At 40.5% G+C, this 17,271-nt stretch overlaps 1 protein-coding gene across 6 annotated transcripts in view; it reads left to right on the top strand.

Annotated features, from left to right (window-relative positions):
• Positions 1–2,441: 2,441 nt before the first annotated feature.
• The window catches only part of SON (SON DNA and RNA binding protein), a 124,980-nt gene continuing 110,150 nt past the window's right edge, over positions 2,442–17,271 (top strand). For all 6 annotated transcript variants that reach the window (XR_010090430.1, XM_063447608.1, XM_063447617.1 and 3 more), the window contains exon 1: positions 2,442–2,588. Coding sequence is in view for 5 of the 6 variants with exons in the window: in XM_063447608.1 (XP_063303678.1) it covers positions 2,509–2,588 (80 nt within the window). In the remaining variant the exon portion in view is untranslated. The remainder of the gene's footprint in view (positions 2,589–17,271) is intronic.

Below are 17,271 nucleotides of genomic sequence, written 5' to 3'. Positions count from 1 at the left end.
TTTAGATACCTCCAAATCCGGGACTTCGCCAGACAAGCACACATCAAAGCAGCAGCTATTAAACAGATGACCTTTTTCGAGTCAATGTGCTTACGCGGAATAACTCCCAAGGGATCGATCACGCTTTTATACGCCCACCTAAGCGAGAAGAACACGGAATGGGGAAACTTACCATATACGGATAAATGGGAATCAGATCTGGGTGAAGTGCTAGAAGGTATCGAATGGCAGGAAATGTGGGAAGCGAACACCAAAGCTTCCATTTGCACCACGTTTCAGGAACAGTCCTGGAAAACGATGGTATACTACACCCATTCAACTTTATCATATGCACAAAACAGATACTGACAATTGTTGGAGAGGCTGTGGTGAACGAGGCACTTATCTGCATATGTGGTGGGAATGCCCGAAAGTTCAGGTCCTTTGGTCAGCAGTCAAAGAAATACTGATAAAGATCTTCGGCAGGCCCTTACCTCTGGATCCCTGGACGTATCTGCTTAACAGATCTGTAGAGGGATGGTCCAAACGGGAACAGACGTTAATACACAAAGTGACCCTAAGTGCTCGTAGAGCAATTGCTACCGCATGGCTGTCGCCAGAAGGCCCTGATATACAAACAGTAGTACCCAAAATAAGGGACTGTAGGTTAATGGATGACTTGACGGTTAGGGTGAACGGCTCTATGGAGACTGAGGTTCGTTACACTATGGGAACCTTAGGACAACTGCGTTCTGGGATTGAACAGAGGTGGTGGATGGGCCCGTGGCCTGTGACCAAGTGCGAACGGAAGTGGAGGCCGAGCCTCGATTACTAATCGGTGGGTTACCCCTCCTCCCTCCTCCTCTCTCCCTCCATCCCTTATGCCTCCTTCTATGCCAGATGTAGATTCGTCCTCATCTCTGATCACTCATACCTCCTCTTTCCTCTCAGTGGGGGGCTCCCCCCCCCCCCTCTTCTTCCTCTTTTTCTCCTTCTTCTCTGTCTCTTTTTTCCTTCTTCCAGACCTTTCCTTTCTTCTCTCTAGCCTGATTGACGGATTGGAAGGCATAGTGGAGCCGTTTGGCTGCCCTATTTAGGTATCACCGAGCACTAACAATCCTGATATTGGGCTCATATAAAATTTCAGAAATTTATCCTCGATAGGGGGGCTGCCCATGTGAGGCCCGGGACCGGGTTGTAAGGGGGTATGCCGTTATGTCAGACCATGTTTACATATGAATATATAATGACCACACACCACGAGCTGACTTCGACGTAAGCAGCACGGTCAAAGTACACTTGCACCACCAGACGAGTATGGCTGACAAATAAAAACCTGTGATCATAGCTTAGAGGCGGGATGTATAAAAAGTCGAAAAGTGGTGTATAATTACGTTTGATGTTATTACTTATAGTTACAAACTTGATTTATTTGAGGTCTGGCTTCTGCGCAAGCCCCATAACTGTGTTGTATTTGCCTACTTCTGTCGAGTACAAAAATAAAGAATAAAAAAAAAAAATAAAAAAATTAGGATTATATTTCATGTCCACAACAGTTATGAATATAGTTTTGGATCCTGACAAGAAAGGCTAAAGGAACACTGTAGGCACCATAACCACTTCAATCTGTTAAAAAGCTATGAGTACTATACACATACTACCAGGATGTACACAGCATATTACTGTTTCTACAATGTGCCATAATGTTACGGTTTGTCATATAATCCCTGAGCCAAGTGTACCATTAAAATAAGCCACTAGCTCTACTGCAGAATTGTTTATTTAGTGACCAGAGTCAATGTCTGCCTGATAGTCATATCAATAACAGTGACAGAGACTCATAAAACTTCCAGAGCCTTCCCCCATTACTCCAGCCAGAGCGCGCCCCCGACACACACTGCTCTCCCGCTACTCGGGGGCGCGCACCAGCCAAATCCCCCTTTACTAGCCAGAGAGAGGGTGTGATGGGGTTAAAAAAGGGAATTATCCCACCACGACACGACCCTCTTCATCACGCTGCCTGGCTTACTGTATAATCAACACTTGTATTATATATTTATTTTTTCATTTTTCTTCAGTGTGTTGACACATATGACGGCTGACCGTGTGTTTAATGTGTTTTATTGATTTGTGGTTTATTGTGGGAGGTTTTTAGTTTGTAAGACGGGTGATTTTGTGAGGTAACTCGACACGCAGCGCTGTTGGTGAGAGCGGCCGCTTAGGACACGGCGCTCGCTCCGTCCCCTCACACACACACACAAACAGAACGCAGGGCGCGCTCCGTCCCCTCACACACTCACACAAACAGAACGCAGCGCGCGCTCCGTCCCCTCACACAAATACACACAGAACACAGCGCGCGCTCCTCCCTTATCTCTCTCAGAGAGCGCCGCTCGTGCGCGCGCATAACCGGTGCCTTGTGTGGGGCGACGAGAGCGCGCACGCCGTGCGTCAGTGACTGGGGGAGCGAGCCGGAGAGAGAGAGCGAGCGAGCTGAGGAGAAGGAGGAGGAGGAGGATCCGGGGCGCCATGGCGACCAACATAGAGCAGATCTTCCGTTCGTTCGTGGTGAATAAATTCAAGGAGATCCAGGAGGAGAAGCTGAGCGGGTGAGTGAGCGAGCGGCCATGGCGGTCGGGTGGCGGGGGCTGCTGGGAGCTCGATACACGGAGCAGGCCCCGGGCTGTGCGGATTGGGATGGGGCCTAACGCAGGACTTTACTCCCTCCCACTCCGCCAGCCCCGGGGCCTGCCAGGGGGGTCTGTCCGAGGGGGGCACAGGACGTGAGGCCTACTCACTGCGATCTCCCAGCCTGTGGGGCCCCAGCACTGCAGGGCCAGGGCGGACAGCGGGGCCCTCACCTCCACGCTGGGCCTAGCTGCACTGCGTGTCTGTCATGGCCGGGCACACCGAGAGAGAAAGGCATTCCCTGGTGGGCAATGTGCGCCTGGGTGTTAGGGAGTCCCTTTTATACACTGTATTTATTATCTGTTTGGTGTTAGACTATGGGGTGCAGTAATGGCGGTGATCCGTTTTATTCACTGTATTTATTATATCTGTTTGGTGTTAGACCAGTAATGGCTGTGATCTCTTTTATTCACTATATTTATTATATATGTTTGGTGTTAGACTGGGGGTGCAGTAATGGATGTGATCCCTTTTATACACTGTATTTATTATATATGTTTGGTGTTAGACCAGTAATGGCTGTGATCCCTTTTTATTCACTATATTTATTATATATGTTTGGTGTTAGACTGGGGGTGCAGTAATGGATGTGATCCCTTTTATACACTGTATTTATTATATATGTTTGGTGTTAGACTGGGAGTGGAGTAATGGATGTGATCCCTTTTATACACTGTATTTATTATATATGTTTGGTGTTAGACCAGTAATGGCTGTGATCCCTTTTATACACTGTATTTATTATATATGTTTGGTGTTAGACTGGGGGTGCAGTTATGGATGTGATCCCTTTTATACACTGTATTTATTATATATGTTTTGGTGCAGTTATGGATGTGATCCTTTTTATATACTGTATTTATTTTATTTTACACGCCTGCTGTTAGACTATGGGTGCAGTAATGGATGTGATCCTTTTTATATACTTTATTTATTTTATTTTACATGTTTGGTGTTAGAATAGGGGTGGAGTAATGGATGTGATCCCATTTATACACTGTATTTATTTTACATACCTGGTGTTCTACTGGAGGTACAGTGATAGCTGTGATCCCCTTTATACCCTATATTTATTTTACAGCGGTGTTCTACTTTAGGTATAGTTATGGCTTTGGGCTTTGATCCCCTTTATATTCTGTACTTATTTTATTTTACACGCCTGGTGTTAGACTAGAGGAGAAATGATGGCTGGTGGTATTCATCTGGTTAGAATGTGTTATTCTTAGCTAGGCTATGGAAATTGGGAGATGGAAAGGCTGGTCTTACCTGTGATGCAGAAAGCATTGTTTGGGGTTGCCAAAGGATAGGTAGGTCCCCAGCTGTTGCAGAACCTCGACTCCTATGTTGCTATATCTACTGAGAGAGACTTGCCTCTGGGACTGCAAGCTGCTTCAGTCTACATTTCTGATCAACACCTGGGCTTGTTGCTATTACTATCATGTTTTGCTGATATGTTGCTTTTAATAAAGTTGCTTTTTGTTTTTCACTAAATTGATGATTGAGGCTCCATGCTAAATTGGCAGACTGCTGCTCTACAAGCGGGAGAAGAATGTAGAATAGCTTTATAGTGTAAATCGTAGACGTAAACTTTAGAAAGTGCTTGACACGTGCACTGCATTTGGTGATCCTGAGAAGCTAATCAGAGAAAATCATATTTCCTAATTCAAAGACAATTGAGTCATTTTTTCTTATCTGTCTTCTCATGCTGTTTTTTTGTGTTACATAATATAATCCTAATGGGGTACCATTTGGGTACATTTACTGCTGAACCCCTTAATGCATATGTAAGCGGTCATGACTGACTTGGCATAATACAGGAACTTGCAAATATTTTAGTTTTGAGTTTGTAAAATGAATTGTTATATTTATAACTGTATGACATACTGATATGTCCTGCAGATTTGAAGTTGACATGGCAACAGATATGCCAGAGATTGTCGGTTGGGATTTAATGTTTCTAAAAGTACTGGTGATTTTTACAAATTTTTTTATTTTTTTTAGTAGTAGGGGTTGAGTGTAATCAATCATCAGATATTGCATATTCTGTTGATTTTAGGATATTATGTCTTATTATTGTAAAATACATAGATGACTTGTGAGAACTAATTTTATGTGATGCTAGGAAGTTTGTTTTAAAGTAGTTTTAATCTCAACTTTTTTATTGTGGTAACCCTATTGTTAAAAATGAAATTTTTTTTATGTTTGAATGTGCCTTAAATTAATTAAAATACATTTATTTAAAGGGACACTATAGTCACCTGAACAACTACAGCTTAATGTAGTTGTTCAGGTATGATCTATAGCTCCCTGCAGGCAATCTAATGTAAACACTGTATTTTCACAGAAAATACAGTGTTTACATTGATTGTTAGGAATACCTCCAGTGGCCGTCACTCAGATAGCCACCAGAGGGACTTCCTATCATGCAGGGCCCTAAAAAGGCCCTGTACACATCAGACGTATTAAAATATGTCTGACGTGTGCAGGAGAGAGAAGGCACTGTGTGCGCGCCTTCTCTCTCCAGCCTGTTAGCAGAGGAGGGGGGCGGGCAAAGTCAGTCAGCTCGCGGCCGCGCGAATGCCGCCCTCTGAAGTATGTGCACATGTGCGGCAAATGGAACCGTCTGATTGCTCCCTGCTCGCGCCCGCCTATTTCGTCATTTTGACGAAATAGGGGGCGCGGCTTCAAGAGGCTCCCGGCGCTGGAACCAGGTGAGTAAAAACAGCTGCCTGGAGAGTCCCTTTAAAAGTAAACACAGACCATTTTTTTTCTTCACAGCAGCCACTCATGACCTGTTAAGTTATGATGGCTCTTATCCAATTCAGTGCATCTCAGAGAAGTATTTGGGGACAAATGGAGCATGTGTAGCAATTGCATTGCTCTGCCAATCCAGTGCTTCTCATATAGAAGCATTGGACACGTTCAACATTGTCATGCTGTGTGTGATGACATTGCATGTGCAGACCTTGGCTGTAGAACTGACAGCCACTAGAGGTGTGGTTAAGGCAAAAAAAAAATAATTGCAGTTTCTCAGAAAGATGGCGTTCAGAAAAGGGGAATTGAAAATGTGGGCAAGAGATTGTCATTATACATACAATTAAAGTGGCTCTGTCACCATGTCTTTGAATAGTTTGGGTGCTGTAGCGGTAACTTATACTTGCCTGATGCTGTCCCCCCAAGGATACGATCATCTTTGTTCTTTATTTTCTGGGAGCCCATCTCAGTGCTGTACTCTGGCACATACAGGAGAGTACAACACTTTTGACTGTGGAAGCTTCCATTGATATTGTCTTGCGATAAGAGCAGAAATGTCTTATTTCCGCAGCTGTGTACCTAGTGATGGCTGGGGGAAGTGACTATCTTGACTTCAGTAGCTCTCCCTTTTGTCATGTTGGCTATTTAACATAAAACAAAGTAGTACATACTTATCTTATATCTTTTGATTGTTTTGGAATTTCAGTGATCTTATCTTTAAGAAATGCTCAATTTTTGTATTTTTATTTTTTGGGGGTGGGGTTATAGAACGAATTTAAAGATGCATTCTATCCCTTTAATTACTGATATATTCCTTGCTTTAGTAGCCGTTAATTAAAGTGGTTCTGTCATGATTGTATTCCATACCTCGCCTGTATATTTATATATATTACAATTTTCTGTTTCTTTCCCTCTCCCCATTCTTCTTGGTCACTGTTATTTTCATGTGTTCTAATAAACTTATGTAAAACAAACTTTTAAATAAAATGAAACTGTACATTTATTATGCAATCATGCATAACAGATCTACTTTTATCTTCTAGTACAGGGTTTAGTCAGGTATGCCTCCAGTGTGGGCAGTTTGATCTTAAGTTTAACTTCAGTGAATAACCCAGATTATTTAACAATACAAATGTATGTAGAAATTCAGTTACTTCTTTTTATTTATGGTTGTTGTCAAGCAATCAGCAGCATTGGCGTTTCATGCATATATATTATCGGATTCCTTGTTCTCAGAACATCTTACTAAAGCTACTTACTTAAATGCACACAGAACTGAAAGTGGCACTGTCACCCCCATCCCTCCCCTTTCACATTGAGTATTTCATAATCTTAAAGATAAGTTTTTATTTTTTTTTAAATTAAATACTCATATTGACTGTGACATTTCACATAAATTCCAACCCAGTCAAAAGCTATACTAAGACAAAGTAAGGACTACTTTGTCTCAGTATTTATCCTCAGCTTATTGAAACTGGGCGGAGCTACATCAGTAAGAAGTGTCAATCACAGTGACAGGTGCAGAGAATAGGCTCTGTCTATGGAGGATCCCACGGTCCCCAAGATCACTCCATAGACCTCAATGATGTACTCTTGTGAAGCTCCAGGAGTTGAAAAGGAGTGTCCGTAAGTCCCCAGATGGTGACGGTACTGCTTTAAATGCTTCCTGAAGCTTTAGAGGTAGAAAATAGGTTTCATGCATATTAGAGCTTAAATGGAAAGTGTCGCCTCTCTTGAATGTATACCTTTTGAATAAAATATTTAAAATAACCTGTACCTTGTATTAAACGTTTACATTTTATGTTCGAGATTAAGCAAATTACATCCAGTTCAGAAAGGGCAAACATTGCAAGTGAAGGGGAGAATTAGGAGCATTTTTTCATACTTTCTCTATACTGGCTGCCTGTTGGAAAGGACATATAGTTAAACAGTGATTGATGAGTGGCTAAACTGGAGAGGTCCAGCTAGAGAATACAATAGTGTGGATTTCAACATTTTAAGTAAACTTTTAACCGCTAAAAACACCTAAATGGCAGTGAAACTGCAAGGGCATGATCTATGCAACAAAACTGCTTCGTTAAGCTAAAGTTGTTTTGGTGACTTTAGTATCCCTTTAATATTACTGGTACTTGTCCCTATATTCAACAAATGTTGTTTCTCAAGCCATTTTTTATGAATGTGGAGCTACTGATTGCCTTAGAAAGTCCATTCATGTTTATAGCCAATCAGCTCTGCCCCTGTCCGAGGCTTTCTGTTTCAGGAATCAGCGAAAGAGCAGGGGTAAAGTTCAGCGACGCTGGATTCAAGTCTTTGGGGTTAAATTGTTTACTCCAATCTTGTTGTTATGCTGCCTGGAAGTTCCATTTTACCATCCTTGGAAGTTAGTTACCCTTTAAGGTGAAAAAAAAGATTTCAACGAAACATAACTTGTTCATTTGAAGTGACACTATAGTCACCAGAACCACTCCAGTTCAATGTATTGGTTCTGGTGTCATTAGCATGTCTTTGGAGCCGTAGCACTGTAAATGCCGTTTCATTGAAAAAGCAGTGTTTACATTGCTGACTAGTTACTCAGCCACTATTCCAGTGAGAAGAAGTGTACATTTTGAAACATTACGTGTATAATATCTTTCAAGTGCATACCTATTGCATATGTGTCTTGTGGAGTCCGAGTGGTGTGAGAACGAGAGACATGAAGTCTGATTTCTCTATTCTGTTGTACACTAAGGCCAGGAGGTTGGTCCATCGGACCAAGTAAAATGTTTTGTCAATTCGGTCATTCGGAGACTGTAATTTCCTCCAATTGCCTTAACTTTTATTAGTCCATGGTGCAAAAATGTAAGGAAATGTTTATAGTAGGAGATTGAATGAAAATTTGTATTTCAGAACTAAATCAGGGAATGTCTCTGAAGTTTGTCTCTGAAATAGAACCACCATAGTGCTGCCTTTCCTTATCCTCTTGCAAATACTTTTTTCCCCCTCTCTCTCTTTCTGTGAAAGTGCCCTGAACACCATACCACTGTTGAACATACATGAAAAGGGGAAGGTTATATTTTGGTATAAGATTGAAATCCCTTTATCCACCTTTTCCACAGTATTGCATTATTTCTCTGTTGACCTCTTTATGATGTGGCTTTTCCCCCCAAATGCTGCTTACTTTTGTGACAGATGCCTTTTTGACACTTTTGGTATGTTTGTTCCACCATAATCTAACCTTTTATCTTTTAAGCATCTACTCCAACCCTTTGCCATTAATAGCCCGTTTTAGGCCTACATTACCCACTCCTGAAATAAAAAAAATAAAGTAAAATCTTACATGTAATCCAGTGCATGGCAAATCGCTGGTGCCGAACGCTCTCCTCATTCTGACATCGCACTGTCCATTTACAGGCTTCTCAGAGCACATGCATGCAATCTGAGCCAGCAAAGGGAGAGGGGATGGAGGGAATTTTAGTTTAACAAAAAATTAAAGTAAAATGCAAATAATTATGAATATGCAGTATTTAAAACAGAAACACTGCACATTCAGGCTCCTTTCTGCATGACCACTGCAAATTGCTGAACTAATTATTGTAGCTTGAGAAACCCTTTAAGTTCACCCATGCATAATATATACCATTTTTAAGGGACAGTTAGGGCTTTCTTCAGATATACCGTATTTTTTTGGAATTTAGGATGCAGTTTTGTACCCCAAAATTGGGGTGGTAGGAGATCTGAAATTCTAAATTAAACAGAATGTAAAACAAAGGAAGTTTAAACATTAGATCGCCCTTTTCAGGAAAGCCGTGCAAGTCCTTATATGGAGGTCACAGCAAGCTTGCGTCATGGTTAGGGTGTCCCTTTAAGTTAAGCACACTGAAATGTAAGTCTTGAATAATTGTCCGTTCTAACATTATACATGCATTAGGAATTAATTTTTCTTTCTTTTTTTCTGACAGATATTGATTTTTAGAAACAGGATATGTACTTGGTATATACATCCATAGAAGGCTTTCTTGTTCTAAGCTACAATAAATCTTATGTTTGCCGTAATCCACAATAGAAAAGTATTTAAATCTGACTTTATTCACCAAAAAAAGTATACAAAATATTGCAATCCAAAAACACATGTTAAAGGAACACTATAGTTTTAAGAATATAAATCTGTATACCTTATGTTATAGTGCCCCCTTACCCTCGCTGTATCCATGTGCTGCCACCTCCTCAACTTGTGTACCAGAATAATTGGTTTAATTTACCCTTTTCCAGTATCTATTAGTATAATCGCACCTCAGAGTGGACAAGAATACATTGCTTTATACCAGTGTTTCCCAATTGGGGTTCTGCAGCGTTTTGCCCTTTAGGTGGCCCAAGCACTTAAGGCCATCCGTTCAGTATTGCTGAACAGGGGGCCGGTCACACGCCTCGACCGGGCCCCTGTAGTATCGGATGCTGGATGGAAGTGACAGCCTGTATGTCAGGGTGTATATGACTTTGTGTATGTGCCAGTGTTTAACCCCTTATGACCGGAGGGCGTACTATTACGTCCTTTTAAAAGCGGCTCTAAACGCCGCAGGGCGTAATAGTACGCCCTCCGGTTTTTAGTAACTTACCCGGTCGCCGGCGGTCCCACGCCGGCGATCGCGGTTGGGGGGACTCCCAGGGAGCCCCCCCGCGGCAGATCTTCCTCCTCTGGTCCCTCCCGGTCATGTGAGAGTGAGGTCCTTGCGAGGACCTCACAATCACATGGCCGGGATAGCTGGCTTCTGTATTGCCAGCAGGGGGACCAACTGTAATGACAGTTGGTCCCCTTGCTGGCTGGAAATAAAATTTAAATAAGTTAAACAAGTGTAAAAAATAAAATATATACTTATATATATATATATATATGATCTAAGTATATATATATACACACACATACACTGTCTAGGTGTATTTTAATATTAATATATATAATTATATATATATATTAATATCAAATTACACGTAGACTGATACTGATTAAATATATATATATATAATTATTGTTATATATATATATTTATAAATAATATAAAAAAAATGTAAATACGTAAAAAAATAAAATAAAAAAATAATTAAAAATAAAATATAAAAAAATATATAGATGTGTTTTATTTCGTTCTAACTGTATTGTGATATTAATATATATATATATATATATTTATATCAAAATACACGTAGAACGAAATAATATATATATATATCTATGTACATAAATATATACGTATATATCACTATATATATACCTATATATAAATAAAATATTTAAAATATATATATATATATATACGTATATATACACATATGTATATATATACATATATTAATTCTACACATATATTTATGTAATAATTTTACATAATTAGGTATCCTAATTAATTACAATTAGCGGGACCTGCCTGACCACCCATGCCGAAAGTATAGGGAATTTAATTTGCTAGCACTATATTTAACCCTATAACTTTCCAAGACACCATAAAACCTGTACATGGGGGGTACTGTTTTACTCAGGAGACTTCGCTGAACACAAATATTAGTGTTTCAAAACAGTAAAATTACAACCATGATATTGCCAGCAAAAGTGACTTTTTTTGCATTTTTCACGCACAAACAGCACTTACACGGACGATATTATTGCTGCAATACTTTTTACTGTTTTGAAACACAAATATTTGTGTTCAGCGAAGTCTCCCGAGTACAACAGTACCCCTCATGTACAGGTTTTATGGTGTTTTCAAAAATTACAGCATCAAATATAAGGCTTGTGTTTCATTTTTTTCACATTAAAATTCGCCAGATTGCTTACATTGCCTTTCAGACCCTATGGTAGCCCAAGAATGAAAATTACCCCTATGATGGCATACCATTTGCAATAGTAGACAACCAAAGGTATTGTAAATGGGGTATGTCCAGTCTTTTTTAGTAGCCACTTAGTCACAAACACTGGCCAAAATTGGCGTTTTTTGCATTTTTCACACACAAACAAATACTAAAGCTAACTTTGGCCAGTGTTTGTGACCAAATGGCTACTAAAAAAGACTGGAAATCCCTTATTTGCAATACCTTGGGTCGTCTACTATTGCAAATGGTATGCCATTATGGGTGTAAATTTATTTCCTGGGCTACTATACAGTCTCAAAGGCAACGTAACCAATCTGGCGAATTTCAATTTAAAATGTAACACGCTATATTTAACCCTGTAACTTCCCAAAACACCATAAAACCTGTACATAGGGGGTACTGTTTTACACGTGAGACTTTGCTGAATACAAATATGTGTATTTTATTGCAGTAAAAGCAAACAGTATTATGACATTGACAGTTAAAATGTCATGTAGAACTAAAAAAATAAAAAAAAATCTTATTTTCTCCCATTTTTTTCATATTAAATTATGTTTCATAGCTAAATATTTGATATTAAATGAAAGCCCTGTTTCCCCTGAATAAAATGATATATAATAAGGGGGGTGCATTTAATATGAAAGAGGTGAATTATGGTTGGACAGACATATAGCGCAAATGCCAGGTTTTGTTTACATTTTGTTTCGTTCACAACTTGTACATTTGGCTGCGGTGTTAAGGGGTTAAATTTGATTAAGGTGTATGTATATCTGATTACTAGGATGTCTGTGCATACACACTTACGCAAACACTAACACAACATGCAAACACAAACATGAAATTCAAAGACACCCCTGAACTCAAAATATAAAATGATATATAAAAACACCCTTCTCTCAAATACTACACACAAATTTATATCCACATTTAAAAATCCAACACTACATCCAAACACACCATTGCATGTAAATGCAAACATAACATAGAAACACAACTCTGTATTAAAAAGCTAAAATTATATACAAACACAAACTGTACACACAGAAGCACACTTGCTCCTAAGTACTATAATCTGTTTGCTATGTGTAGAAACTTGCCAAAAAAGAAAACATTACTCTCTGTTAATTAAAAGATGTATGCTACGGCGCTACATTTTTTTTTTTTTTTTTATCAGGGGTTCCATAGTGGTGTTACACTATGTCAAAGGGTTCCACGGGAAAACAATATTGGGAACACCTGCTTTATACAGTTTGATGTATGTAATATTGTATTTTATATGCTAGAGACACAAACAACTTGTACTGAACCATGACAGTTTGTGCCCCCAAGGCTTTAGAAGAGCAGAGCAATATAATATCAAGTAACTATTTTTAAATTCACCAAACACTCTAAGTAAAACCGTTCCTGTGGAGCAGTATGTGAAGAAGATATTTCTAAAATGAAGTAGGAAATCCTTAGTCTTATTTCTGTGTTTTTGCAGGTATAGGCAAAGTTTTTTTTTTTTAATTTCAGTCTGAATGCAGCTTTGCATACTATCCTTTCTAGAACATATTTATGATCAGTGTATTTCTACGAAATGTGTACCAGTAAAGTGAATACAGTCTTTCCCCAGCATTTGTTTATGCACTATGTAGTTGAGCAATATTCAGATAATATGGGTCTGGAGCGAATGCAGTGGGGGAGATGTTGGTGGGGGAAAAAAACAAATGTCAACTGATCTAAGCACTCTGATGTAGAGCTGTTCCTAGTGCACAAGGTTTGACTGGAGCAACTGAACATGGCTTTTGCGCATGGAATCTTACTTTTCAGATTGAAGTCCCCTGGCTGAAGCTGGAGACTCTTTGATGCCTTTTTTTTTTTTTTGTTTGTTTTTTTGCGGGATCTAATGTTAAAGGGACACTCCAGGCACCCAGACCACTTCTGCTCATTGGAGTGGTCTGGGTGCCAACTCCCACTACCCTTAACCCTGCAAGTGTAATTATTGCAGTTTTTTTATCAACTGCAATAATTACCTTGCAGGGTTAACTCCACCTCTAGTGGCTGTCTACTAGACAGCCACTAGAAGGAACTTCCTGACTCATAGCACAGGTTTTCTGTGCTAGAGCGTCGCTGGACGTCCTCACGCTGTGTGAGGACCTCCAGCGTCGCTCATTTCCCCATAGGGAAGCATTGAAATTCATCAAAATAATAATTTAGTCGCCCATCTCTATCTATCTCTATTCGACACAAGCCTTGGGTCAGACTGTGTTTGAAAACTGACGGTCTCTATAGCGTTTCCTGCTTCTTTGCAGAGAGTGAAGCAAGGTAGACTGTAGAGAATCTGTCTGGTTTTAAACACTGTGTGACCAAAGGTTAAACTACAGCCTCCAGGCCAGCTGAAAGCTCTGTTTCAAACTAAACCTTGGCTCAGGAGAACGTAATGGAATAAACTAAGTAGGAGCTAACTACTTTTCGAGACTGAGATGATGGAGGAAGTGGTACTTATCGAACCCCAGATAAAATAGCCAAACCTTTCTAAAACAGTCTGGCTACATACAGTGGCACACCTAGAGTGCTGTTGTGATTATGGTTCTCGGAACATTCTTTGCTGACCAAATTGGCAGCGGCAGTGATTTAGCTCTACTTTTTGGTCCTATACATTTTTGCGTATTTTGAGGAAATACTCAACCAGGTCCTTTTTGTTTGTTTGTTTTGGTAATCACAAGTAGTAGTATGCAGTAAACTTTTTTTTTTTTTTTCTGCTGTACTTAAAATTGTTGGAAATATAAATCTTTAGTTATTAGTTTGTAGAAGTACTAATCCCCTATTTTAAATTTGCAATGTTTATGTGCTTTTTCAATTCATAAAACAATATGGGCACATCTTTTTGTGGCTGAACAGCTGAATGAAGAAAATGTAATCTAAATGTACTGCCTATTCTTATATTGTATAGTGCAAGTTATACAGTAATATTTTTTTATAAAGATGAACTAATCCTAGTAGTAGTGATTTTCTTTGGGGAAAAAACCCCAAACAAAACTAAACTCTACACCAGGGGTGGGCAACCTTTGGCACTCCAGATGTTGTGAACTACATCTCCCTTGATGCTTTGCAAGCAATATGGCTGTATGAGCATTATGATTGATGTAGTCCACAGCTATTGGAGTGCCTAAGGTTGTCATATCCCTGACCCTCAGAGTCCTCAAAGAAACAGTTTGACACAGGCTGCATACCTAGTTAACCACTTCACCACCACGACAAACAAATATAGTGTGGGTATCTTGATGGGGGGAAAAAAAATACATTGATGTTTTGATGTCTAAAACTCCATTGAACTTTTTACTTTATGGAAGCAGTAACTTAAAGGAACACTATAGGCACACACCACTTCATTTCATTGAATTGGTATAGGTACACTGTCCCTGTTCCCTTTAACCCCTTAAGGACTAAACTTCTGGAATAAAAGGGAATCATAACATGTCATGTGTCCTTAAGGGGTTAAACCTGCAATTTTCACACTGCAAGGTTAAGACAGTCAAGGCACTTTCTGTCCTTTCACATAGTTTGACGCTGTAATATGACACTGGCCGTCTTCATGCAAATCGTAGTGTCTTTAAAATCCCATAAAAACATTTAGTCGGTGCTTTCCTATAGGCAATGCCTAATGTGCGAGCAGCGTAAGCCCCACCCCTTTGTACTGACAAGTAGAAATTCACTCATGGTGAATGTGCCATGGAACAGTGGCAAGTAACTTTTAAGGCCTTAGAATTAAAGGGACACTATAGTCACCCAGACCACTTCCGCTCAATTAAGTGGTCTGGGTGCCAGGTAAACCTAACCGTTTCAGAGAAACTGCTATGTTTACATTTGGGGTTAATCCAGCCTCTAGTGGCTGTCTTCCGGACAGCCACTAGAGGCGCATCTGCGACGCTGGAGGCGGATTTCGCCTGCATCGCGCACAGCGTCCATAAGAAAGCATTGCGAAATGCTTTCCTATGGACACTTTAAATGTGCGCGCGGCACCTGCCGCGCATACGCATTCGGCTCCAGTGACGTTGGATGGGGAGGAGAGGGCACCCTCAGGGCACTATAGTTTTGTTTTCCTGACACTATATTGATCCTTTAAAGTCAAATAATGAATGTGAGCTACAAATACACTGATTTAAGCGCTCAGTTCAGTTAGAAAAACAAAATAATTATATATACACAATAACCAAATGAAAACCTGGGTTACGTTCAAACTTAAATACTTAATCATCTCTATGCAATATGTACTTTGATGGTGAGCATGTAAAAGGAAAAAAATAATGCATTCACCAATAAAGTGCAATTAAATAAAAGTATGTAGATACGGTAATTACCATCATTAAGAAATTCAATATGTGTAGAGATGTGTTTATACATAATATACTGTATCAAATATAATCCTATTGTGAATAACAATACATAAAATATTCCCTATATTTTGGTGGAAGAGAAGGTGTTGGGCAGCAGAGGCTGTCTCCTATATCCAGAGATCTCTGTGAATGTGGCATAAACTCCTCAGTGATGGAAACTACTCAAACAAATATTAGAAAGGTACATTTCTCAGTATGTACCATTGGGTAATAAATATAAAAGAAACACATTACTACCTTAGTAGAGAAGTGGCTTAGTAGAGAAGTAAAAAAAAGATTAAAAATAAGAAAAGGGCATTTAAAGCATTTAAATCAGACAAATCAGAGGCATCCTATTTAAGATATAAGGAAGCCAATAATGCTTGCAAAAAGGCTATTAAAGTGGCTAAACTAGAAAATGAGAAATTGTTAGCTAAAGAATGCAAAACAAACCCCAACATTTTTTTTCAAGTACATCAATTCTAAAAAAAACAAAAAATGAAAGTGTAGGTACACTGGAAACAGAGTTGGGTTTATTAGCTAATGAAGACCAGGAAAAAGCTGAAATTTTAAACAACTATTTTTCTTCAGTATATATTAAAGCGGCACTGTCATGCCGAATTCCGTTTTTTTTTTAACCCCCCTCCCGCCTCAACTACATCCAATCGACCCCCTAGTCATCCCCAAATGCCCCTATGCCCCCCACATTACCTATTTTTTATTCTTTATTTTCTGCCCGATCTATATTCAGGGCGCCGCCATCTTTGTGTGGGTAGGTGAAGTCCCTGTGGGACACGTCATCTACCCACACTACACAGACTGTGAGATTCCCGCACATGCCCAGTGAAACACCTGGACATGCGAACGGGAATTTCACCTATTCATTCATTCATCAGACAGACGAATGAATGAATAGAAAAAATCAGACGAACAAACTAACACTGTGTATCAGTGTTAGTTTGTTCGTTCGGTTTATTACAAGGAGGGAGCTACCGGCGTGCAGCTCCCTCCTTGCATTATGTAAAGACAGAAGCGGCAGGGAGCAGTGCTCCCCACCACTTCATTAGCCCCCCAGGTCCTCCCCTCACTCTATGGGGGTCAATATGACCCCCATAATAGCACAAGGGAGATTCAAATCTCCCCAATGCCCCTACTCGCTATATCGCGAGTAGGGGCATGTCCACTAAACAGTGAGCAGCCTGTGGCTGCTCACTGTAAAAAAAAAAAAAAAGGGTAATAAGGGGGGGACGGGGGACCTACTGTCCTCCCCCGCCGGCCCCCACCCCTGGACGGCGGGTGGGGGCCATAATGGGAATGAGGGGGGACCTACTGTCCTCCCCTCAGGCCCCCACCCCTGGGCGGCGGGTGGGGGCCATAATAGTAATAAGGGGGGGGGACCTACCGTCCTCCCCTCAGGCCCCCACCCCTGGGCGGCGGGTGGGGGCCATAATAGTAATAAGGGGGGGGGACCTACTGTCCTCCACCCCCCGGCCCCCACCCCTGGGCGGCGGGTGGGGGCCATAATAGTAATAAGGGGGGGGGGACCTACTGTCCTCCACCCCCCGGCCCCCACCCCTGGGCGGCGGGTGGGGGCCATAATAGTAATAGGGGGGGGGACCTACTTTCTCCCCCCCCCGGCCCCCACCCCTGGGCG

This window comes from Pelobates fuscus, chromosome 1 (assembly GCF_036172605.1).
Source record: "Pelobates fuscus isolate aPelFus1 chromosome 1, aPelFus1.pri, whole genome shotgun sequence".
NCBI classification, from domain to species: domain Eukaryota; kingdom Metazoa; phylum Chordata; class Amphibia; order Anura; family Pelobatidae; genus Pelobates; species Pelobates fuscus.
This window is presented reverse-complemented; position numbering and strand designations above follow the sequence as displayed.